At 55.7% G+C, this 23887-nt stretch overlaps 2 protein-coding genes across 7 annotated transcripts in view; one reads left to right on the forward strand and one right to left on the reverse strand.

Annotated features, from left to right (window-relative positions):
• DUOX1 (dual oxidase 1) overlaps positions 1-1991 on the forward strand; it is a 32797-nt gene extending 30806 nt beyond the window's left edge. For 3 of the 4 annotated variants that reach the window (XM_058541483.1, XM_058541485.1, XM_058541486.1), the window contains 2 exons: positions 114-242; positions 922-1991. In XM_058541483.1, coding sequence (XP_058397466.1) covers positions 114-242; positions 922-1044 — 252 coding nt within the window. In that variant the 3' untranslated portion in view covers positions 1045-1991. The remainder of the gene's footprint in view (positions 1-113; positions 243-921) is intronic. The other variant, XM_058541487.1, reaches the window with a different exon arrangement.
• A 1079-nt stretch (positions 1992-3070) lies between these two features.
• SHF (Src homology 2 domain containing F) lies at positions 3071-23239 on the reverse strand. 3 transcript variants are annotated; one of them, XM_058541500.1, is made up of 7 exons: positions 22742-23239; positions 13706-13847; positions 11205-11411; positions 9499-9639; positions 8029-8200; positions 7767-7886; positions 3071-4059 (listed from the first exon to the last, which is right to left on the reverse strand). In XM_058541500.1, the coding sequence occupies exons 1-7, from the start codon at positions 23237-23239 to the stop codon at positions 3873-3875; spliced, it is 1467 nt and encodes a 488-aa protein (XP_058397483.1). In that variant the 3' UTR covers positions 3071-3872. The 3 variants fall into 3 exon arrangements, with proteins under 3 accessions (XP_058397483.1, XP_058397484.1, XP_058397485.1); XM_058541501.1 differs by lacking the exon at positions 9499-9639 and having other exon boundaries at positions 3074-4059; XM_058541502.1 differs by lacking the exons at positions 8029-8200; positions 9499-9639 and having other exon boundaries at positions 3971-4059.
• Between the last annotated feature and the right edge of the window lie 648 nt (positions 23240-23887).

Consider the following 23887-nt stretch of genomic DNA (forward strand, 5'->3'; position numbering starts at 1 on the left):
CCTCAGCCTCCAGCTCCCTCCCCACCCCAGTCTCTGTCTCCTGAGCTGTAGGCTGGCTTGGGCTAGGCACTAATCCTGATTGTCCTTGACCTGCCCTACCCCTGTGCCCCCAGTACATCTGTGAGCGGCACTTCCAGAAGGTGCTGAACCGGAGTCTGTTCACGGGCCTGCGCTCCATCACCCACTTTGGCCGCCCCCCCTTTGAGCCCTTCTTCAACTCCCTGCAGGAGGTCCACCCACAGGTCAGTCCCCACCTCATATCCAGGTTCTCTTCACCTTTATCATCTGGGGACTGAGCAAAGCTCCCAAACCTGCTCCCTCAGGGAAAGAATTGACTGCTGATGAGATTAGTGGGACAATGGAATGGAAAAGGAGAAGTGGGGATTACCTTGAGGGGCTACGGGAGGAGGCAGGTGACAGACACTTGCCACTTCTGAAGCCATCATGCCTTGTCCAGAAGGAAGAGCTCAATGGTTGAGCTAGCCTTTACCATAAACTCCGAGCTACCCTTAGCATTAATACTGAGCCAGCCCTCACCCTGGACACTGAGCTCATCTTCACATAATCATTGGGCTACCCATCACTCTCATAAATACTGGGCTCGCCCTCAATGAGATGCTAAGCTATCCTTCAACTTGAACATTGATTAACCTGGCTCCTGTCAGAAACACTGATCTTGTACTTGAAGCTGGCAAATGCCTTGGAGAGGGTAGAGGCTAGAACCACAGAGAGCAAATCTACCAAAATTGGGCTATACTTAAAAACACTGAGCCAGCCGTCACCGTGCCTGGTACGAAGCAAACCTGCCTCAGGAACAGGAATGAGCCCTCACCAAGGACTCTTGCTGGTCTTTAACAAGAACACTGAGCTAGCCCTCCCTCTGAACACTAAGCTAGCCCTCACTTCCTCCGCCCCCAACAGGTCCGGAAGATTGGGGTGTTTAGCTGCGGCCCCCCTGGCATGACCAAGAATGTGGAAAAAGCCTGTCAGCTCATCAACAGGCAGGACCGGACTCATTTCTCCCACCATTATGAGAACTTCTAGGCCTTCTGGCCAGGGGCTCCGCCCACTGCCCAGCTGAGCAGAGGTTTGGGCCTGCACCTCGCCACTGTACTTCCTGTTTCTGGCTCCTTCAGCCTTCTCCCCATTCCCACCTCCCCACCTCGGTCCAGGTGGCTATGGTCAGTCACCCATGTGGGTTCAGAGACCCCTAGATCTAGAATGTCTCAGCCTGGAGAAGTGGGAGGCACCGTCTGGAGACTAGAGGTTGGGAGGTAGGAGAGCTATTAAGGACACCTCTTTTTCCAAACTAAGAGAAAAACTGAAAAGATGAGCTGACAAGTAGTGTGTGTGTGTGTGTGTGTGTGTGTGTGTGTAGGGGGCTGTGAGCCTAAGGAAGTGGGGGCACAGATGCTGGCATCTTAGAACCCCTCCCCCAAAACCTCCCCCTCCTCTGGGCTCCCCACTGTAAAATGGCTGGCAAATGCCTTGGAGTGGGTAGAGGCTGGACCTACAGAGAGCAATTTACAGGGACCCCCTCAGCACCCCAGTCTAACAGCACAATTGATCTCTCTCAAGTTTTTAAACATGTTCTGTAGTCAGAACCTGGCCCAATCTCTATGTAGTGCTCCTCAGCCTTTCTCACCTCCTCCTGCTCCAATAGTCTCCTTTACAAATAAACCACTTTCCTGCTCTCTGGGTTTCTTTATTCTGCCCTGGGATGGGGCAGGTACTGGCAGAGGAAGCCACTCAACCAGCCAGCTAACCTAGGCTGATGTAGACATTCTCTCTCAACTTGCCAGCATCCACTGAATAAAGGAACCCGCCCACGGCCAGGTGCCCCAGCTGGAGACCCCTTTCCTGGCTCAGGGGCACCCTGCCTGACAGAGGGCCTCACAGGGTGGCTAGTGAGGGGGCTTCTGAAGCCTGATCAGGAGGGGCAGAGAGAGAAGGTGGGCTGGCACAAAGGAGAGTGGGGGTCGGGACCCAGCAAAGAACCTACAGGGAGCCAGAGTTCTCCTGGCTTGCTCCAGAACCTCAGTTCTCCCAGCCCTTCTCTGAGCAATGGGAGAGTTGAGCACCTGTGCCTACAGGGGTTTTCCAGATAGCGAGATGACAGCGAGGAGACAGCTGAGCACATCACCTAACCTCTTTGGGCCTCTCTTTTCTCATCTGCAAAATGACTGAATGCCCTCCAAGTCTAGTTAAAGATAGGGCAACCCTCTATGAGGGAATTTCTTAAGCAGTGCCTCATTTCAAGTGATCCTTTCGATTGCCCCCCCCCTCGCCCCCCCCCAGAATTCTTACATTTGTCAGATCACGTATCCTCGATTTCGATAAAATAGCCACTGGATTAGAAAATCCAGAATCCCATGATTCACCACACTTGGGAGTTGCAGGCGTAGGTTCTGGAGGCGGCCCTCAGACTGCCCCCCCCCCAGGGCAGCAGTGCCCCCAGAGTGTTCAGCCCGTTGGGGAGTTGCTGTTCAGCTTGCCCGTGGGAGTAAGAGCGCAGGCCTGGAGTGGTTTGACAGCACCTCCGCCTGGCAGCCCCGTGGGCATTCCCCGGGGCTGGGCCCACAGGCCTCGGCGGGTTCCAGCTGTGGGCGCTGGCAGGGGCGCCCCCAGGGCCGCGGGCGGGTGTGGCCTCGCGCCCTGGGCCCGCGGTTAGAGGCCTGGCCAGCCGGGGGCGCGCGCGGACGGCCCCGCCAGGCTCGGTTGCGAGCCCGGAGCTGCCGCCGGGAGGGAGATCTGGGCCCAGGGCGGCAGGCTGCAGGTCTCCAGGGCCGGACTCATCGGTCAGGGAATGGGGAGGCGCGGCAGCCCCCCCCCACCCCTTCTGGAAAGGAAACGCGGTCGGCCGCGCCAGTTCTCCCGCCTCCGCCGGCGCGCGGCTTCCGCGTGGCAGGGCCGCCCCGCTCCCCACGCCTGGCGCGCGGCCTCTTTGTCTCTCCGCGGCTCCCCTCCTCCCAGACACACGGCTGTTGGCAGGAAATCGGACCCGCTCTCTGGGAGCCGCGCTCATCGGCACGGCGGGGAGGAGACGCCGCGCGGCCGGCAGGCTCCGGGTGCCCCCAGCCGGGGCGGGGGCGGCGGGGAATGTTGTGACATCGTGTCAAAGGAAGAACTTGATGCTTCGAAAGCGCTTTTCACAGCCGGCCTGTGCCTGCTCCCGAGCTGATTTATAAACAGAATCTGTGCTCGCTTCGCCGCTCCCTCCCCCGGCAGCCCGGGGGGGGGGCGGAGCTGGAGGCGCGGACGCGGCTGTGCCTGGCAGGACGGGGTTTATTTATTGCCTCTGGCCGGGAGCCGGGGCGGCCCGGGACCTGCACAAGTTTCCTCCGGCTCGGCCCTTCCCCCCTCTCCCCACCCCAGGGCCGCCTCCATCCCAGGGGTCTGCCTTCCCCAAGCCTCCCACCGGACTCTGGGCGGAGCCCGCCAGGGGTTCCGGGGTGGAGGCGGAGAGATGGTCAGGGCGGCCCGCGGGCCCGCGCCCTGCTCCACCCCGCACTGACCCAGGGGAAGAGGATGGTGGGGAAGGGGGTCGCCACCTCTGCCCCGGGGGCGGAAAGGGGCTGGAGCTGCCGAGCGTAAACTCCTCAGGAGACCAGCGGTTCTGAAGCCCCTTCCTCGAGGGGCTCTCTTTTCTCCCCAGGGATTCCTCTATCCGCAGCTCCAGAAAACCTCTTACTCCAAGCCGCCAGGTGCCCTTCCCTTCTAGAATAAATTAAGGAATCTCCAGCTTCCACTCGATCCCAGGGAGAGCGGAAGAAAGGTTTGGGAGATCATGTCCCCCGGAAGGGCCACAGTCCTCAGCCTCGGGACGGGCACAGAGCTGGGTCCAGATTTGTCACAGCGCCCGGGCCTCACATCTACAGAGTCCGGATGGCCACGGGGTAGAGCAGGGACATGTGCTCGGCCCCCTTAATGGGCAGTTTGCGGCTGGCGTAGTGGTGCACGATTTCAGGGACGCTGCTGAAGGGCGGGCTGTTCTGGCCAAGCACGTACTTGTGTTCCTTGGTCCGGGACAGCTTCATGTGCATGAAGCCCTGACTGCTCCTAGGAAGAGGAGAGGAGACCCTGGTGAGTGGGTGCCCTCTCCAGTCCCCCTCCCCTCCCCACCAGGAACTAAATGTGGTTGTTCCAAGCCAGCTGAGAGTGGAGGCAACTAGAAAAGGTGGGGGTCAGTCCAGAAAGCAGGGAGGGGGCAGAGGGGATTCTGTGGGTAGGCACCAGTAGGCATTGGCTTTGTGGTGAGAGCACTGGGTGTGCCAAGAATGTGTGTGCAGTGAGTGTACAGGGTGTGTGCAGGTGGAAACTGGAGCGACCAGCACCCCCCACCCCACCCCAAACTCTGGGATCCAGGCACCCCTGCCCTCCAGCCTATGTAGCTGATTTACCCTCCCACTCCCTGAGCTATGGGGGAGGACACCTGTGGTGACTCACGTGGAGACACAGACACCCTTGGCAGGACAGTGGGTGGACAAATGTGACAACCAAGCAAATCTTGGTTGGGACTCTCTCTTGCAGAGACTGGGGAGAGGAGCTGCTCTGAAAGTCCCCCCAAATCTGGGAATGCTCAGCTGCCTCATCCTGGGGACATCCCTTCACCCTCCTGCTAACTGGGCCTTGGGCCAAGCCCCCAGCTCATCTCTCCAGCCCTTCAGCCTGGGATGATGTCATGGGTGAGGCTGCAGCTCCATTCCCTCCCTCAGAGGACACGCTCCACTGCCTCTCCCATCTCCCCACCGCAGTGCAATCCCGGAAATCAGCATTAGTGCCTGGGCCTGCCCACAAGACAAGGACCCCACTGCTCACAGCTCTGGCCAGCTCGCAGATGGCCAGGCACCCTCAGGCTTAGAGAGAGAGCACTGGGCTGGGGCTCCAGCAAGAACAACGTTTGTCCAAACTACTGAAGGCCTGGTCTGCCAGGCCCCAGGTCTGAAACTCACACACAGGCAAGGAGGAAGCAATGCTTCGGGGAGCCCTGAAGCCTGAATACTTGTCTCTGCTGGTCAGAGCCTACTTGGGAACAAGGACAGGGCTCAGAAGCTGGTGTGGGAGGTATGTCATGATGAGGCGGTCCCCACCCTTGAGAGGTGAGGCTGGCAAACCTCCTCACTTGCCTCCCCTGCCTGGGTACAAAGAGGGCTCTGACTGGACCCATTTCCCCAGGCCCACAAGTGAGAAAGTGGGGAGAGTAGGGTGACTGAAGAGAGGAAAGGGATGGGAGGAAAAACCAGTCCCTTAACTCATTCCACCCTCCCCCAGTGTATGGTGCCCCAAAGCCTGCTAGGGGCCCCAGGACTGGGTGTGTCAGGGTGTGGGGCCATCCTTCATCTGTAGGTCTGAGATAACGGCTGAGGCTGACAGTGACCACACAGGCCCTGGGGCCTGGCGCAAAGGGCCTGGGGGAAATGTACAGCCCCCAGGGGCGGTAGAGAGGGGAGGCAGTGAGGGGTCACCCTCTGGTCTGCCCTATGCCAAGGCCCTGGCCCAAGGCTATGGGTAGCAGCATGGGCCTGCTTTCCCTGCCCCTCTCACATTTTGGGGACAGCCCCCTCCCCACAGTCTACTTGGGGGAATCGCCTCTCCTGAAATTTGTGCATTATATCTTCTTCTTGAGGGACAGATCTGGCCAAGAAGGGCAACAAGTGGCCAGAGAACTGAGTTAGAAGCTGAGAGCTCAGCCTCCATCTAGATAACTGACCTCTTGGGACAAAGTCCCAAGGGTCCATTAGGACACAGCAGAACCCTTGCTGGACCCTCAGGGAGCCAGGCTGGGACTATCTGGGCCACAGGGCCAGAGCTGGCATGGCTTTTGGAGGAAGCTGTTTAATTACCAGTGAAAGCCCTTCCTTCACAGAGAGAAAAGAAACCATAATTGTATTTCAGAGAAGCCATTTATATGCAAATGAAGCTCTGGCAGACAGATGCTGGCGGGGCCAGATCAGCCTGGGCTGGAGCAGAGTCCAGGGCTGCCTCCCCCTTTGACTCTCCAGGCTAAGGTAGGGCCGGGAGCTCTGCTCTGCTCAGGGAGCCAGACCCCTGATGTCTCCCCTTGCCTTAGACCATATCAGACTTGATGAAGGGTGGAACTGTGTAATAGAACAGAGTCCTTCTCTGAGTCAGACTGAGCTGGGTTCAAATCCTGCTTTTGGCTCTTTATTAGCTGGTGGGCTTGAGCAAGTCACATACCTCTTTGAATCTATTTTCTGTCTATAAAAAAGAGATTGATCTTGCAGGATGCTGGTTGGTCTGGAGATGGTATATATGCTCCTTGTCACTCTGTAGATGCTCTATGAATCTTAACTATAATTTTTAAAGCAATATACATTCCTGAAGTTATAGAAATCAATTTTTTTATGTATGTGTAAGATTAGCCCTGAGCTAACATCTGTGCCCATCTTCCTCTATTTTATATATGAGATGCCTGCCACAGCATAGCTTGATGAGCGATGCATAGGTCTGCGCCCAGGATCCAAACCTGCGAACCTCGCTGGGCCACCAAAGCGGAGCGAGTGAACTTAAGCACTATGCCACCTGGCTGGCTCCTAGAAATCAAATTTTTGACAAATGAATTTTTCCTAAATGCTCCTTTGATTTTACGGTAATTGGCAGACTCCCAGAGAGCTGGAAGAAACCTAAGAGGTATCCATCAACACATTTTGCAAAGGGAGAAACCGAGGCCCAGGGAGGTTAACTGATTTGCCTAGGGTCACATAGCTAGTTTTATTAAACCCAAGAATAAAACTCAGTTTATCTGACTACAGTCTGGTGTTTTTCCATTACCTTTTAGTGAAGTTGAATAATTATCCTGAAATGTACCTGTTTAGTAGTCCCAAATTTCCATATATTGGATTTGAAGCAGGGTTATACCTGCACCGTAATGCCCCCAGAAAATGTGGCAGAGAGTGGTGCAGATGCCCCAGTAGTGATGGGGGATGTGAACGGACACACCACTCTGACAGGCTGCCATGTGGGGTGCAGGCAGAACTCCCGGGTGCCAAGGAGGAGACTGGCCATCCTGCCAGCAGAGCTGGTCGTGGGCATGGTGGTCTGTGTATATCTGCTCCTGGGGAGGGAGGGCCCTGCCTCCCCTGCCTCTTCCACGACCCTTTAGAGCTCAGCTGTCAGCCACTAGCACCCAGCCCTCCTGCCTGCTTCTTCAGAGTGAACAAGAACAGCTTTGTGTCCACTGTACCACCCTCCTCCCAGGAACCAGCCTCCATCTCACCCTGTAGGCTCCCTCAGGCAAAATTCCTATCTCCTTGCCTGTGCTTCTAGAACATCTTGGACTTCCATTAATAATAACGATGGTCATAATTTATTGAGTACTTAGCACCATGCTAAGTGCTTCCCATACATTATTTCATTTAATCCTTCCCTATGAGGTAGATATCATTATCCCCCCATTTTATAAGTGAGGAAACTGAGGCCCAGAGAGGTTAAGGGGGCCCCAGGCCACAGAGCTAGTAAGTGACAGAACCCTTCTGAGCTGGAAGCTGTAGCTTGACTTTTTCCCCCAATGGACTCTGAGCTCCTTGAGAACAGGCGCTGGGCCTCAGACCTCTCCTGATCCCCAGGGCCTGGCCCAGAGTCGGCAAATGTTCACGGTGGACGGGGTTCTCCCCAGCTTGGCCGGACTTGGGGGGAATATTGGAGTCTCTGCCTGTCCTGCTGGTTGTCCTCCCTCCAATTCCCCTTGGTGCCATCCTGACATGCTAATCCTGCCTAAAGCCGCCAGCTGGGCCAACCCCACTCACTTGAGGGACAAGGAGAAGTCATTCTTGCTGGTCTCACTGTTGCGCACCAGGTAGCTGGCCTCTTTGCACAGCCGGAGCAGGTTCTCTGCATCTGTTCGACTGATGGCCCCGTGGTACCAGCTGAGGACGAGAGAGAGGAAGAGGGGCATCTCTGCTGGGTCCCTCGCCGTCCAGGCCCACCCATTCTGGGTGTCCCCTGCAGGCAAGCCAGTGCCAGGACGGGAAGGGAGGGGAAAGTCCCCAGCTGGACACAGACACTCACACCTGGTTTTCCAGAGGCAGTGCTGGGTCTGTCCACTCCCCCAGGGGGCTGCTGGGCTCCACGCTTAGGGGCTTGGCTGACTTGGGGTTCCCTGCAGAGAGTCGGGGAGGTAGCCGCCCCTTCTCCTCCCGGCCAGGTGACAGGCAGCTCTTCTCAGATCCTTCAAACTGGGCTGTGGGGAACATACCAGTCATAGACTCTGAGGACCCTAGAGGTAGAGCCCTCTAGAATAGCCAGTGCCCCACCCCCATTTCCTGGCAGAAGGGGTCAAAGAATGTTCTGGAAAGGTGGGGCATGCTATGGGCCTGACTGGCTCTGGAGACAGAATCCTGGATCCATCCCCCAGTGGGGGCAGGGGTGGGGTTGGGGTTCAGCCCTCCTGTGCCACACAGGGCCTTCCAGTCCCCAAACTGTGGGAGGAGAGAGGAGAGGAGCAACATGAGAAACCACTTAAGCTTCTCCCTCTGGAGCAGCTGACTGCCTTCTCCTATTCCAGCCCCCTCAGGGTGGCTTCAGTGCTGATAATATTGTTTCTTTCTCCTCCTCAGAGTTCATTACTGTTCTCCAAATCACACTGCCAAGCCATTCTGTAGAAATGACTTATCGATCCGAGAACAATTATCCGATTCCCCTTGGTGCCATCCTGACAGGCTAATCTTGCCCAAAGCCACCAGCCGCCTGCCCCTCCCCCACCCCCAAGGTCGCTGCCCACAGGCTCCCCTCCCCACCCACAGAAGCCCAGCAGGGGCAGTTTTGCCCTCCCAGACCAGGGCCGGCCTGACCGCCGAGACTGCACAAGGGAGCACTGAAGCCAGGGGCCACACGGGCACAGGCACACATGCACAGGCCACGGACACCCTCCTTCAACCTGTATTTACAAAATACCCACTCACACTCAGGCACAAATGTACCAACTGGTGCTCACGCTTGTGCACGCATGCACAGACGCATGCATACACCCTTGGCCGCCCATTCTGGGTAAAACTGAACACAGATGAAGTGTTCAATGCCTTCTTTCTCCCCATTTGGGCTCTTTTTCTCTCCTTGTATCACTTTCAAGCCCTTACTGTCTTTCAGTCACCAGTTTTGAGGATCAGATCCCCTCCTTTACCCTAAGGAGTTGGACATTTCCTGTGCTGGCATCGCCCCCACCTCAGGAGTTATTTGCATTGTTGAGGGATCTGGTCAGGCAGAGCTCTACTCAAAGAGGTGAATTTAAAGTGGTGGATTTTTGTGGCATGGTGGGGAAGAGAGTATTTGGAAGGGGCCTCCCTTAGGAGACACCTTCCCCACACCTTTGCGGGAGGGAGGAATGTGTATTCTGTCCCTTCCCTCTTCCTCCAGGATGAGAGGGATTCTTCCTGGGTTCTCCAAACCCTGCCCCACCTCTCAGCTCCTCCAAGCCAAGCCCACTGGGCCTGAGAGGTGAGAGGACACGTCACCCTGGCCAGAAGCCCCCACAGGACCCACCGCTGCCGTCCTCCAGGCTGGGCTCGGGGAGGGGTGAGGCTGGACCGGAGATGTCCCTGTCCCCGTCAGGCAGGGAGGGGCTGCTGTCCAGCTGTCCCACAGGCGGAGGCCAAGGTAGGTCTTTGATGACCTTAATGTCAACTGGAGCCAGAAGCAGCAGGGAGAAGAGAGACAGACAGGGACAGAGACAGAGACAGAGAGAGGCAGAGGTTGAGACACCAAAACCCAGAGCCAGGACACAGGACAGCCTAGAAAGGAGGAGGGTCAGAGCAGAGGCAGGGGTGGCTTCTCAAGGAGGAACAGGACCCTCAGAGGGCTGGGCAGAGCCACACTTCCCACACCAGGCCAGCCCAGTCAAAGGGTGGGAGGCTCAGGTGGCAAACAGCAGGAAGCAGGGTCTTGCTTTGCCAGCCCTGCAGGTCCCCTTCATTTGACCTCTCACAAACTTCCAGGGCCCAAAGGGACCAGGAAAGCAGGAAAAGGGGGACAAGGAGCTGCCCACACCTCCTGGCACCACACCCAGGTTCCCAAAGCCTCCTGGCACCCCCAGCCTCGCCTCCCTTCCTCCTTTTCCCCACAGCCTGGGAACCCATGGGCAGCAAGACTGAGACAGCCCAGCGTCAGGCTGTCAGGACTACTCAGATGTGGGGGCAGATGTTTTATTGAAATTTACCCCCCACACCCTCAATCCTGAGCCTTGACAATTAGAAGAGTGATGCCACTGGCGGCTGCAGGACTGCTAACGAGGTTTCCTAATGACGAGCATAGATTTTCCCATTAAGCAATCCAAACAGTATTGATTCTCCAAGGAGACTTCTGGAGATAAACGGCCCATCCTCAGTGGTGCACGCTTTACAGGAAACAAATTAGAAACCTGTGGTTTCCCAGTCTGGCTGCCAGGGTGGGGAGGACAGAGCAGAGAGCTGAGTCCAGCTCCACGGTGAGCTCCTTGCCCGAGGAGGGGTGAGGGGCATGTGGGAGTGGGAGTGGTGTCCAATGGCATTTAAGTCCTTTATATTCTCACTGAATCAAGGATCCAGGAGCTAAAGCTGTCTCCCCACTCCAGGCTCTTGTGCCACCCACTCAGACCACGAACACCCACCTCTCCATGTTGGTCCCCGGGCCTGGGATAGACACTGGGGTGCCTGGACACAAGAGAAACCTGATCCTCATTCAGCAAAGGAGACTTCTTACAGCCTCTCTCTCCCCGGGGGGTTCCTGCTTTCAGAAATCCCCCTGGGGCTAGGCACGGCCCACCACTGGGAGACACAGCCCTGTAATTCAGGGCTGGTGTCTTTAGTTACACACACAGCTGTTTTCATTGTCACGAGTGTTAAATGCCTTCTTTTATTAAGGGTAAGTATTTAACATATGCCACAAGTTTTACCATTTTGTTTGGAATTCCTTTATTTTTAAATATACCCAGCCCCCCAAAAGCTGCAAGTGGCCCAAGCCTCTTGGCCTCAGAGAGGTGGTGATGCAGGGAGACCTCTTTATCCTTCTCCCGTGCCCATTCCCTGACGCTGCACACAGCACTGCGTCCATACCGCCCAACTCACCACTCTCCATGGTGCAGACTCAACTACACTTCCCTTGAGCCCAGCTCCTAGGTCCCCCTGGCCCCTGGGGTCCACTCCTTCCACTCCCCTGAGCCTGGACAGCTGCTCAGAGGCCCAGCAGACCTGCCCTCTCTACCCAGGACTCACCTGCAAAGGCTTTGGAAATCCGCTCCTTCTTCCACTCCCAAGGTTGGTCATACTCCTCAGGGGGCCTCTCGTCATCCTCAGGCAGGCGGGACTCCCGGGGCCAGGGGGCCCCCTCACCCTCCGGGGTGGCCTCCTCCTCCTCTGGCTCATAGGGTGTGTCGTACAGAGGCAGGGGCTGAGCTGCTGGCTCCTTGGACCCCCGGATCTCTGCCAGGGCAAGGCAGGAGGGGAGGTGTGAGAGCTGCCCTGGCTGCCTGGCTCCGCTCCTCCGGCAACACTCCTTAGCAACAAGCCAAGCCTCCCTCAGAGGAGATGCTGCTGGCTCTGGGGGGAACCCAGTGGCCACACATCCGGGGTCCCTCACCCTCAAAACACCTCTGAAGCTCCAAAAGCATGGGACCCAATGGAGGCAGGGACAGAGGCACCAGAGTGAAAGACAGAAGAAAGATCCTGCAAGGGCTGGGGAGCAGAGGCTCACACATTTAGGAAACTGAGGCAGGGTGCTCTCCTAGTCCATCTCCTCCTGGTTACTCAGCTCCATTTACTTCCTGTGTCCTAAGTGGCATCATTTCACAATCAGAAAACCCTTCTATGTTGCTCAGATACTGCTGACCACTCCCTCCTTGAAACTGTCCCCTTTGACAAGTCATTTTCATGGACTGTCCTCCTCTCTGATCACCCGGTTTGGTCTCTTTCCCCAGAGGCTCTCTTGGTCTCTGTTCCCCAGGACCAAGTCTTATTATTCCTCCCTGTTCTCACTCCTTGAACTACTTGACTTGCCCAGTCTCATGGCACCCTTTGCAACTATACGTTTCCAACTGCCATAAAGATGTTTCACTTTGATGTTTCAAACTCACCACTTTCCCCAAAAGTTCTTCTAGTCTGTTCTGTGATTCTCTTCTTAGGATCTTTGACCCCAGAGAAAATCTGATAAAAGCTATGGAGCTACTCCCCAGAAAAATGTGCAAATTTTCACATACAATTCGAGGGCACTCACAGACCTCCTGGGGGTCCACCCCCCTCTGATCTGAATACAGTAGCCACCCTCTCACTTTCTCCATTTCTGTCCACTACACTGCTCTCCTTGGTTCTGGCCCTCTTTCATTCTCTGAATCCTCCTTCATTCTCTGAATCTCATCTGTTCATTGACAATACCTGATGACTATCACCCTTGTCTCCCCACATCTAGATTACTCCTAGGGTGAACCTCCATTCTACAGGCTCATGTTTCACGGGCTCCATGGAATAACACTCCTGACTACTCTCTGTTCCCCCACCCAACTCTCCTAAGGAGGGAGAGCAGCTTATCCAATCGGCCAGTGGATGCTTGCTCTCTTTCTCAGATCTGTCATCTTGTAGAGAGAGAACATTCTGGTTCTTTCTCATCCTGCCCATGCAGGAGCCTACAGCTGTCCTGTGTTGCCCAAGCCTGAGTGGGCAACTTTAATTCTGTGGCGAAATATTAAGAAGCCCATTGTGATGACATAGTAAGTAATGTTCTCCAATCAGCTGTATCAGTAATAAAAGTTGACCTTGTTATCTCCATCTGTTTCCTTAATCTTATTTCTCAATTATTTCCAAGCTCAGGAGGTGAAGAAAGAGGTGATACTTATTGGTTCCTTAAAGCCTCAACAATTTCCACAATAACCTGCTAACTCATCTTTCTGATGCCCAGTTCTTCTGGTCTGTTCTGTACACCAAAGCCTCAACAATCCTCTTGAAATGCCATATTCATCCTGTTCCTTTCTTCCTCAAGAATCCATAATGGCTCCCCTCCTCCTTTTGGAGCAAGTCCAAATGCCTCATTCCAGCCTTCGAGGCCCTTCCCTGCCCCTCTTGGCCTCTCTCATCTTGGCTCTCCTGAATGCCCAGCACTAAGATTATTTGTCCTTGAACAAACCTTCCTCTCAGCCTGCCTTGGGGCCTTGGCTTAGACTGACTCACCCCGGTACTCCTCTCTGATCACCCCCGTTTGGTCTCTTTCCCTGGATCCTTTCTTGACCTCTGTTCCCCAGGGCCAGGTCTTACTCATTCCTCCCTGCCCTCACTCCTTGAACTATTTGCCCAACCTCATGTGCACTGCATCTGCATTTCTAGTCATGTGTTTCCAATAACCATAAAGATGTTTCACTTTGACATCAATCATTACAAACTCACCACCTTCTCTAAAGCTAGTGATTCTCTCTTTGGGATCAATGACCCCCAGCCCTTACCACTATCTTGCCCTTCCTGACTACCCCAAATGTTTCTGTCTAACTTTGGTTGTATGGCCTTCTCTACCGCTTTAGGTCTTAGTCATTTTGGAGAAGAAGCTGTGAATTGTGGTGACTATCTTGAAGGCAGTGGCCATCCTCCCCAAGGACCAAGCAAAGGCTTTCTTTATATTTTCTAGGGACCAAAGAATCAGTCCTTAGACTTGTGAGTCTCAGAGCCTGTTCTGCAGATACCCAGGCCTCAGGGAGCAACCCCTCAAGCCCCCCACCCCCGACTCCATCACTCACCAGCCATCATCTTTTGGGCCTCATAGGGCTCCATGTAGCCATCATTTTCGAGGACCTTCTCTGGGGCTCCTGAAGCTCCTGCTGGGCCTTCACCAGTCTCCTGAACATCAAACGGGTCCGCATAGTCTTCTAGGATTGCCAACTGTGGGAAGAGAGTGAGGGGAGCAAGCTTCAGACATCTGAGAGACAGCTCTGCTTCTCCCCAGATGCCCTGTCCGTAGGAGCAAGAGTCCCGGGCAGTCTGCCTTAGACTGGAGCCCCAGGTACCCAAGGGCAGGCTCTGAGCTTGGATGTGGACAAGCTCTGTCTCTTCCTTTGCAGGGGTCCCCTACTAGGCTGCCAGAAGAGTGGTACATCTTTCTCTTCTGTTAATTTTGTGCCTCTGGGCCATTCCCTAGGCTAAATGGCCAGGATGAGGCTCTGGGCTGTAAGGCCTGCCTCAGCCAGGGTCCAGGCAGGACAACAGCCTACACCAGGTGGTTGAACAGAGGGAGTTAATTCAGAGAACTGGTTACAAAGCTGTTAGAAGAGTTCAAAGAGCAAGCAGGGAACAGTAGGCAACTTGGAAATTAGCTTGGTCCATGCCTACCAGTGTGTTCGCAGATGCTGAACAAATAAATATTTGCTGACCATCAAGGATGGAAAGGCTGAGTACTCACTTTATGCCCCAGTTCTGCTGGTTTATCCTCTCAACATCCATCACAACGTCATATGGGTATTATTATCCCCATTTTAAGGAAAGGGAGGCTCAGGGCAGGTGGGGAACAACACGCCCAAGACCATTCAGCATAAGTGGAGGAACCAGGATTGGAACCTATGCCCTTTGTGCAAAATCATGCTGCTAACCTGCCACCAGTGGGCATCTTGGCTGTCCTGGGAGAGAGACCACCTTAGGACAACCCTGAGGAAAGCCAGGATTTGGGCTCTACTGAAATCCCCTGGGCTCCTGGAGGGCAAGGACAGGAAATGCCTTGCCTTGGCCCTCGACATCCCATACTGCCCTTTCTCCCACACAAGTGGCTCATGGCCACCCCTCTGTCCCTGCCCCCAGTCAAGGCAGAGCAAACCACAAGCTGCACACCCTGCAGAGGAGCTCAAGGTGCTCAGGGTGGGGCACAGCTGAGGACAATAGAGCCATTCTCCAAGCTGGGCACAGGCTCCTGGGGGGGTGGGCAGGGACCAGCTGAGGCAGAGACAGAGCCCAGCCCACCCAGGGCTGCCAGCACCTCCGGGGGGGAGCACTGCACACTGGGTTGACAGACGTTGACGAGAGGTGGCTCCGGGGCCTGCGGCATGGGGAGGAGCCACTCCTTCCTCTCCCCCGTCCTCAGTCTAGGCTTTGGTACTGGACCACATCAGGACTGTGGGAGCCAGCTGGGCAGGGAGGCTGTGGAGGTGACTGCCCTGCCCTGGGTTAGAGGATCTGGGACCTCTAGCAAGGCAGAGATGGAGAAAGGAACTCTCCTACCTCAGAGACCTCTTCTGCATGTTCCTTGGACCCCCACAAGGCCCTCTAGGGATCTCTAAAGCATGTCCCAATGGCTCCTATCATCTCCTCCTTCAGTTCTTCAGCTGCCACCTGTTCCAGTCAAGCCACCCAGCTCCTTTATCTCCCTCGAATCTCTGCCTGCTTCTGAGAAGACCACCATCTCAAATCATCCCCTCCCCACATCAGATCATCCACTAGCCTAGAGTTCTTTGTCATTTTTGTCTCTCTAGCTCCAATAGCACTGGGCTCACAGTAGACACTAGAAAAATGTTCTACTAGATCACTGCCTATCTCCCCTCAGAGCCTTCCACCCCTACTCCTCCTTCCTCCAGGAAGTAGAGAAAAGAAATCCACCCCCACCCCAAGCTGCTTCTCCCTAGGCCAACCGGCACCCACAGCCCCACCCACTTGACCAAGGGGGCTCTGGAGCCAGCCCATGGGGTACTCAGCCCAGTGGGCATCCAGCCTCACACTCATATATGGCGGCTACTCGACAGTAACTGAATCAACAGACAGGCTATCCTTTAACCTTGCAGTGGCTCTCCACTGCCCACAAGAAAATGTCTGAAGTTAAAGGGATTTAAAGATTCCACTGTCCTCTTTGGTTTCTCTCTACCCACCTTGGATCACTTTGTTACCTGAGTTCTACGCTCCCTTTCTCACCTCAAAGGCTTTCCCTCTGCCCAGATCAGATTATTTTCTTTCTTCAGAAAGCCTTTCCTTTCTCCCCTCAGGTCTGGTTAGGTGCCTCTGTGCTGGGCTGTCATCACATTATGCAGCAAATATTTGTTTTATTATCTGTCTTCCTGCAGACTGTAAGCTTCCTGAGGGCAGGAACCATGTTTACTGCTAAATTCCCAGTGCCTGAAAGTGCTCAGTAAATATTTGTTAAATCAGTTCACATAAAACAGGAAAAATGGACAAAGGAAGCACTTTTCCTTGTTCCTTCAGAAGAGGGAGGAAGCATGAATTGGGGTGGGGTGGGAGGTCATATAGGGGGATCGAGGCCTTGGAAACTGCTCAGTGGTAGAAGCGCCTGGCCCAAGCCCTGGCCCCCTAACTCCACGGAGCCCCCCAGCCCTTCCCTCACCAAGCCTGGTCAGAGCTGCACACAGAGCCCTTCCCACTGGAGTCCTGGGCTGGTGCCCAGAGCCACGACCTCTCCCAGGCCGGCGTGGGCCTCCCCAGCGCCAGTCCAAAGTGCCCGTGGGTGCCCAGGTGGCAGCTCTGTGGGCAGCTCAATGGCTCCTCTGTTCCATTCCCGGCTCCACACCCTGTTTCAGGAAGCCCCGGTCCCCCGCCCTGGGCTGGGGCACCCAGGGGAGCTGCCCACGGGCCAGGAGTCAGGAGCCACAGCAGAAATGCCTGCTGGGAAGGCTGGCAGGATGGACACCCGCCCTAGGCACACAGGACCCTGTCAGAGGCCAGCCCTGCTTTCCCAGTGGCTTCTAGGTCACATGAGGAGACAAAACTGCCCTGTGGGGGAAGCTGCCCCTGTAGGCTTCTGACACCTTTGCCCTACATGATGTATTTTGTTTATGGGCCCTTCCCCCTACTCTGATGTGCTCACTGCTGTACAAAGCACCCATCACGGGGCCTGGCACACAGCACGTACTCAATGAACATCTACTGGATGCTTGAAAGACCTCCTTCTCCCCAGACTCCATCTTCTGGAGGGACACAGACTCTCAGATCCCCCTTCATCCTAACTGACCAACCAATAGCAGCTGTAGAAGCAGGCTGTGAGGAGAATTGACATTTGAATAGGGATCAAAGCCTCAGGCTCAAGGGCAGAAGGGAAGAACTGGCAGGGAAGGCACCTAAAACCAGGGCTGACATTTAGGTAAACCCTCTGGTAGAGTCAGAACGCTGCTGAAATGCTGAACTAGTTCCAAACTAGTAGGTAAGTAGCTGCCGCCCAGAGGGCCCCCTTGTCCCCATGTCTCCTGCCAACCAGATGTCCTCCCTCCCACCATCCAGCAGGGTGCCTCCAGGACCCACTCTTGCGCCTGCTCCAGTTGGGCAGTGCCCCTCCCAGAGCAGCTGTCATGCTTTGACTCTCCTCCTGCCCAAGCCTCTCCCGGGGTGGCTGCCAGGCCCGCCATCTGGTTCACCTTCCACTCCGCTGCTGGGCCCTGCTGCTGGGCCCTGCTGCAAGTTCCTGACCCCACCCACAGGGCTTACAATTCCAGGGCTAGCAAGGGGGAGCATATGTCAAAGGATTTTGGCTCTGCAAGGTCCCCAAAGCCTACCACTGTCCTTTTCTCCATTTCTTTAGTTTACATTTAATGTCTGAAAACCTCTGGTTTTTTCCAGCTATAAAATGGAGATGGTATTAGTACCTACCTCATAGGGCTGGGAGGAGGACAATGAATGTAAAAGTCCTTAGCCCAGATGCTGGCACAGTCAGTGCTCAATAAACATTAGCTCTGATGATAATCTCTTATATTGAGGCATTGAGGCCTCAGAGTTTAGGTGCCAATCCAGGGTACACAGCTTGTCAGCAGCAGAGACAAGACGAGGGCCCAGGTCTCCTGACTCTCAGTGAATTGCCATAAGTTTTCCAGAAAAAAAAGGGAAATGCAGCATCTTCTCTCCTCTACTTGTAGATTTAAAATACACTTTAGCATGTTAAAGGCTCTTAGAAGTCCTACAGCAAAGAGAGCAGTCTAATTTTGTTTAATTCAGATTTCTCCAAAGTATTTAACCATGAAATCCCTTTTGCACTGAAAGTCTGTCAGTTTGGGAAAATGGTATGCTATTTACCTTCCCCAAGATTGAACTTTTTGCACCCTCTGTTCCCACTTATTGGAATGCCCCTCCCACTTTTATCTGCCAGGGAAACTCCTTCACACAAAACAAATTTGTTATTATCCTTTTCTAATTACAAAGCAATGCATTCTTGTAAAACATTTACACATCACGCACATGAAATCCACGCCACCAATCCTTTTAAGACCCTTATAAGGTGTGTCTGTGGCCACCTCAGGATTGGGTGGCAAGTGTTGGCCTTCAGCATTCAGGAAATGGTGAACTCAGCACCATTTCCTCCTCATTGAACTCCTCATTCCTTCTCTACAAGTCTCCTTCTGCATGTTCTTTAGCAAATGCTTAGTGAACCTTCCTCTTGGTGGGGCTCCTCTCAGTAGGTGCAAGCGTCCCATGGCACGGTGCTGACAGCCAGTCTGGAGTCAGGATGCCTGGCTGTGACCTCGGCTCTCCGACTTAGTAGCTGTGAAACCATGCAAGCGTGACTCAACCTTCCTGTGCTTCCGTATCCCTATATATAACCCAGGGATAGTAACAGAATTTTCCTCTTGGGTTGTTGGAAGGATCAACCAGTCTAATACATATTGGCTGCGTCAAAATGGTACCAGGCACAAGGTAGGTGCTCAGTAAACGTCCGCCATTATATTATTAAAGATGAAAAGACCAAATTCCTGAGTCCTCCAGGAGCTCACAGTGACAGACACAAAATAAGCTCCAAAAGAGTGAAGCCCCAGGGCTAGGCCCCAGGCTCATTGCATGCAGGGATTTGGTCCCCATCCCCCTGCTCTTACATAATATCACACTGGTTCTGCAGTGAGGGCAGCTGGAACGGGCAGCAGGTACCCCTCCAAGCCCCAGGCCCCAGCCAGCTGCTCCCAACCACGGTCCACAGGGTCCCAGCTGTTGCTGGCTCTCAATGGGTGGAGTGCCAGGGCTGAGGTGTCACTGAGTCAGTGGTCAAGTCAACAAGCCGCAGATGTCTTCCAGAGGGAGTGAGTGCTGCAGTGTGAGGAGGCGGCACTGGGTAGAGCGGAAGGGCCTGCCACATAATCCCATGCCTCAGCCCTCCTCGAAGCACCGATGGCAGCACAGAGGGCCAGCGCAGGCCACGAAAGGTTAAGAGGTCTAACCAGTCCACAAAGGTCCCTTGACATAGACCCTTCTCTTCTCCTCCCTCCACCTCCATTGGAGGACACGTGCGAGATAAACAGATTAGACCTCCAAACTCTGTGCAAGTTCTAAGAAGGAAAATTAAAGTAAATAAGCACATAAACTCAAAAAAAGCAAGGACTAGGTCTTCTAGCTGGTGAGTCCCTTTCAACGCCTAGGCCAGTGTCACTTAATGATACACAAACCAATGAACACTGGCTAAGGGAGGGCCCCTACCCACTCTCCTAACCCTTCTTCCTACCTGTCTGTTCACTCATTTCCAAATTTGGGCTTGGAGGATCCAAGTCCATGTGGATACCATCTATGAGGTATATCTATTTTTAAAAGTTCTTAATATTTTGGGCCCTGTGAACCCCTATGAGAATTTGAGAGCTGTGAGCCTTTTCCCAGAAAAATGCTCAAGCAGCCAAATATCTACACAATTTCTGGAGATTCCTGAACCCTAGAAACTCCTCCACAAGCTAAGAACAAGAGCCCTAGTCTCAATTCATACAGGGTGCCTGACTGTCTTATTGTTCACGTCACTGCTCTCTCGCTCTCTCTCTCTCTTTCTCTCTTTCTCTCTCTCTCTCTCTCACACACACACACACACACACACACACACACCTTGGCACGACGAAGGCAAAGGACACACTGTGCAGATGGTCACAGGCAGCTCAAAGCTTCATCCAATCAGGGCTACTTTTCTATAACCATCCCTTTTTCCTAATTAGACCAGGTTTCTCCTGTTGAAGGTCTGAGGAAAGGGAGCAATGCAAGGGAAGGCCCAGCTCTCTAGCCCCTTGGCCAGAGCATGGCCTGGCGGCTGGACAGGGCCCAGCGTGAGGGAGCTCTTCCTGCGGCCAGATGGCAAGGCCCTGCCTGCCTGGTGCAGGGCGCAGCTCCTGCTGCTCCCACACCTGCCCTGCCAGGCCTGCCCAGATGGCCACCTTTGCACCCCTGCCAACTGCAGCAGTGGGTTTCAGAGTGGGCTAGCAGCCAGAGCCCGGCCTGGGGTGAAGGCTAATGGTCCTGACCCCCCTGGGCCTCTCAGGGTCTTGTCTAAGTCCCCGTTCTCTCCTGTCCCTACATTCACTGGGCTCATTTCCCCTCAATCTCTCTGCCTCATCACAGAAGCATTTCCACCCATTTCATCAAATCTCTGACCCAGCCCCTCTCAGAGGGTACTGACCGATCCAGCACCAGCCACTGGGCTCCAGGAGGAGAGAAATGGGCTAGCCCGAGGCACATCCTGGTCCTCAGTTCCCATCTCACCTCAGGAAGTGACCCAAAAGCAATAAGCCAAGAGGACCTGCAGGGCTGAGTGGAGGGAGTACAGAGAATAGCGAGAAAGCAGCCATACAGAATAGAAACACCAGCTCAGCAAGGCCTTGGGGGCCGGGGCCAGGCCGGCTCACCGACCAGGGGCAGCAACCCTGTGTGAGCTCTGCAGGTATGTGGGGACACTCGGGTTTAGCATAAGGGGCTCAGGTACCCAGTCTGGGCTCTTCCTAAGGGAAGCTTCTGGGATCCCCCAAACTCTGCTCCTAAAGAGGTGGAGCTGCTCTCTCTGAATGGTGGGAGGCCCCAGGTCAGGGCTCATGGAGACAGCATCCCTGCCCCTGGGCCAGCTCAGATGGCATCCTGGGTCCTTCTCATCACACTCACTAAAGAAACCAAAGATTGTGCGATTCCTGGGAGAGCCTGCTGGATTTCATTCCTGTTCCTGAAGCTGACAGAGGAGTCAGACACCTCTCGGCCCCCAAGGTATGAACAGCCCACAGATCACAGAGTCGACCCAGGGTGAGGCATGGATGCCCTTGGTGAGAAGAGATGTGGGTCTCTGCATGGTTGTGTGGGCATAACTCATTCCTTGGGGGTCTCTGTGGGGAAACATACAGGGGAATTGTAGTTAGGGGAGTCTCTGACCCTCAGGTCACCCTGGCAATGGACAGTCACCATTCGGGATGTATTTAAGCACCCCCTTTATGCCAAGCTTTGTGTCAGGCACTTCGGAGACAGAGACATGAGGAGGACATGGTCCTTGTCCTGGAGGAGCCTACAGCTTGGTGGGCAACCTGTTAGGCCATTCCAAGACACTGCAGAGAGGAGGAGGGCCAGGGACAGCTCAGGCTCATGTGCCGATGGGTAGCGTTCACGTAGGAGGAGACTGGTTACCAGTAAGAACAAGGCCTAACACTCCCTCTGTCTCACTGCCACCACCACCATCACATCACCCAACAGTGGGGGACAATTAGGAAGGACGGGAGCCCAAGGACATGCGAAGAAAGCATAGACTCCTTCTGCAGGCTAAAGATCCTGGCCCAGGATGGGCAGCCATGCCCCATGGCAGAAACTAGAGGAAAAATAATTCACATTCCTGAGGCTTCTGCTCTGACCCTAACACATTTCTCCTATCCAGGAAATTGGGCAGAACGGCGCTACGGTGTTTTCTCGGCTCAAAGCCTCAACCTTGGAGCCAACGGATTCGGACAGCAACTTTGCTCTCCAATTAAATAAAACTGTGTTCTCTGCTGAGAAGAGGGGAGTAAGCCCCAGAGCTGAGCTCCCAGGCGTGAGTGGAGAGGGACAACAAAGCCAGAGTGGCCCACAGAGTCATCGTCATAGAATTTAAGGCTAGAGGGGCCTGGGGATGGCTTTCAGCTGTCAGGCAGGGATAAGGTCCAACTAGGGTTGGGCAGGGGGTGGCTTCCCCAAGGGGGGCCTCTGAGGCCCAGTGAATATTCTCAGAAACAGTGACCGTCCAGCTCTCCTCTCTACCCCAAGCCTGCAGATCCTGAAAGGCTCCAGCCTCCCTCAGAATGGCCCTGGGGAAGGGGAGGCCAAGGGGAGAGGAGGAGTAGGCTCAGCGGCTTAGCCTCTTCTGGGCAACAGGTTCTGAGCACTGACTGTCCCCATACCTGGGGGGACAAGGAAAGGAGCGCAGGAGTGGAACTGCCTGGACCACACTGGTCAGCATCCTTGGTGAAGAGCTGCGTACTGCCTGTTCTAGCTTCCTGAGAACAACAGTCCACCAGGCTCCAGTCCCACTGGGTAAGGCAAAGGCCAGGTCTTGCTGTGTCTACAGGGAGAAACTCCAGCTTTTGCCTCCTTCCTAGGGCTTCAGCACTGGCAAGGATGCTTGGGCTCCCTGAGGAGGAGGAGGAGTGAGGCTTTGTGCTGGCTCTGCCCTGGTGGGTAGGGGGGTCAGAGATCAAAGGGTAGTGAGCTGCTGCTCCCAAGAGGGCAGAAAGGCCATAAACTGGGGGAGGGAGGGGACTCAAATCCCGTTAGAAAAAGGCTCGCTGATGAGGCTGGTATGGGGGGTGGGGGTGCGGGCCTGCAATGAGGAGAGCAGAGCAGAGCCCGGGAGGGGGAGTCACCAGTCCCGGGCGATAACAGGGTGATAAAGGCAGAGTTTGGGGAGAACGTCCCAGATTAGTCGGGCGAGAATCTGAACAAAGGTGAATGAAGGCTCCGAGCCCTGGGGTCAGGGACTTAGATCGTGTCCGCCAGGAACCGTGACACTGAGGGGCCCGGGCCCGGCCAGGCCACCTTTGTCTCTCTCGAAAGCCCCAGACCTCCGACCATCTCTCCTCCTGGCCACCCCCACCCGGCGCCGCACTCACCCTGTCGCTGCTGGCGGGAGGTCCAGAGATCCGCTCCTCGGGAGGGGGCGCTGGGGGGCCAGGGGTCTCGACCCGAATAAGGCGGTGGGGGGGCGAGCCGTGGCGCGGGGGCGGTGTAGGGCCGGGGACGGCGGGGGTGGCTAGGGCAGCGGAGCCGGACGGCCCCCCGGAGTAGGGGTCTTCGAAGTCGCGCTCCCTCTGCAGCCGGTAGGCGGCCAGGATGTCCGGCGGTGGCGCGGGGGGCGCGGCCGGGGAGGGCGCAGGGGGGCGGTAGTCTGGCTCGGGGGGCGCCGGCTTGCCCCCACCTCCGCCGCCGCTCCCTCCGCGGAAGCCCAGGTGCTCCCGGAGCCACTTGGCTACTCCGCCACTGCTGCCCCCTCCTGGGCCGGCTCCAGCACCCCCGGCGCCCCGGCGCGACCCCCCCGGGCCGCCCCCCGCGCTGCCCTGCGCCCGCGGCCCGGGGCCGGAGCCCGCCGGAGGAGCTCCGCTCAGTAACATGGGGCCAACCCGACTGAACCAGCCGAGCGCTGGGGCCTGGCGGGGGCGGGGGCGCGAGCGGGGAGGGGCGGAGCTCCGCCGGGCGGGAGGGGGCGGGGCTCGTCAGTAACAAGGGCGAGGCGGGGTTCCGCTCCCTAACCCGGTCCACCTCCTCCCGCTCCAGCCGAGAAGAGTGGACGCACGACAAGTGAAGTGGGCAACCCCAGGGCAGGGCATGCGACTCCTGGACTGAGGATGAATCTTCCACGTGGCGCCACGCGTGCTCCTGTGGGGGCGCACCTGTCCCCATCTGTTCCCCTTCCCCAGTTCCTAGATCGCGCGCGACGCCGAGAGGGGAGCCCTCCGACTCCTGAGTTCCCAGCCCTTGGATGCATTCAGCCCCTCCTCTCCCCTCCCCCAAGGCCTCCCAACTGGGAATCTCCTAGGAAGAAAAGCTAGGGAGGGTGAGAGAAGGGGCTGTTCTGAAAGATGTCTGTAACTACCCCCTCCCGCGTGTTATGCTGGGAGCCCCACCTACCTCCTCCCATCCACTGCTCGCACCGCACATACTCGAACCCACATTGCTTCCCCATCCAGGCAGACATATCTCACATCACAGACAATCAACTCCCTAGAGGCACCCACTTCTCCCGTGTCGTTTCCACACAC

The sequence above is a fragment of the Diceros bicornis genome, chromosome 5 (assembly GCF_020826845.1).
Source record: "Diceros bicornis minor isolate mBicDic1 chromosome 5, mDicBic1.mat.cur, whole genome shotgun sequence".
Lineage (NCBI taxonomy): Eukaryota > Metazoa > Chordata > Mammalia > Perissodactyla > Rhinocerotidae > Diceros > Diceros bicornis.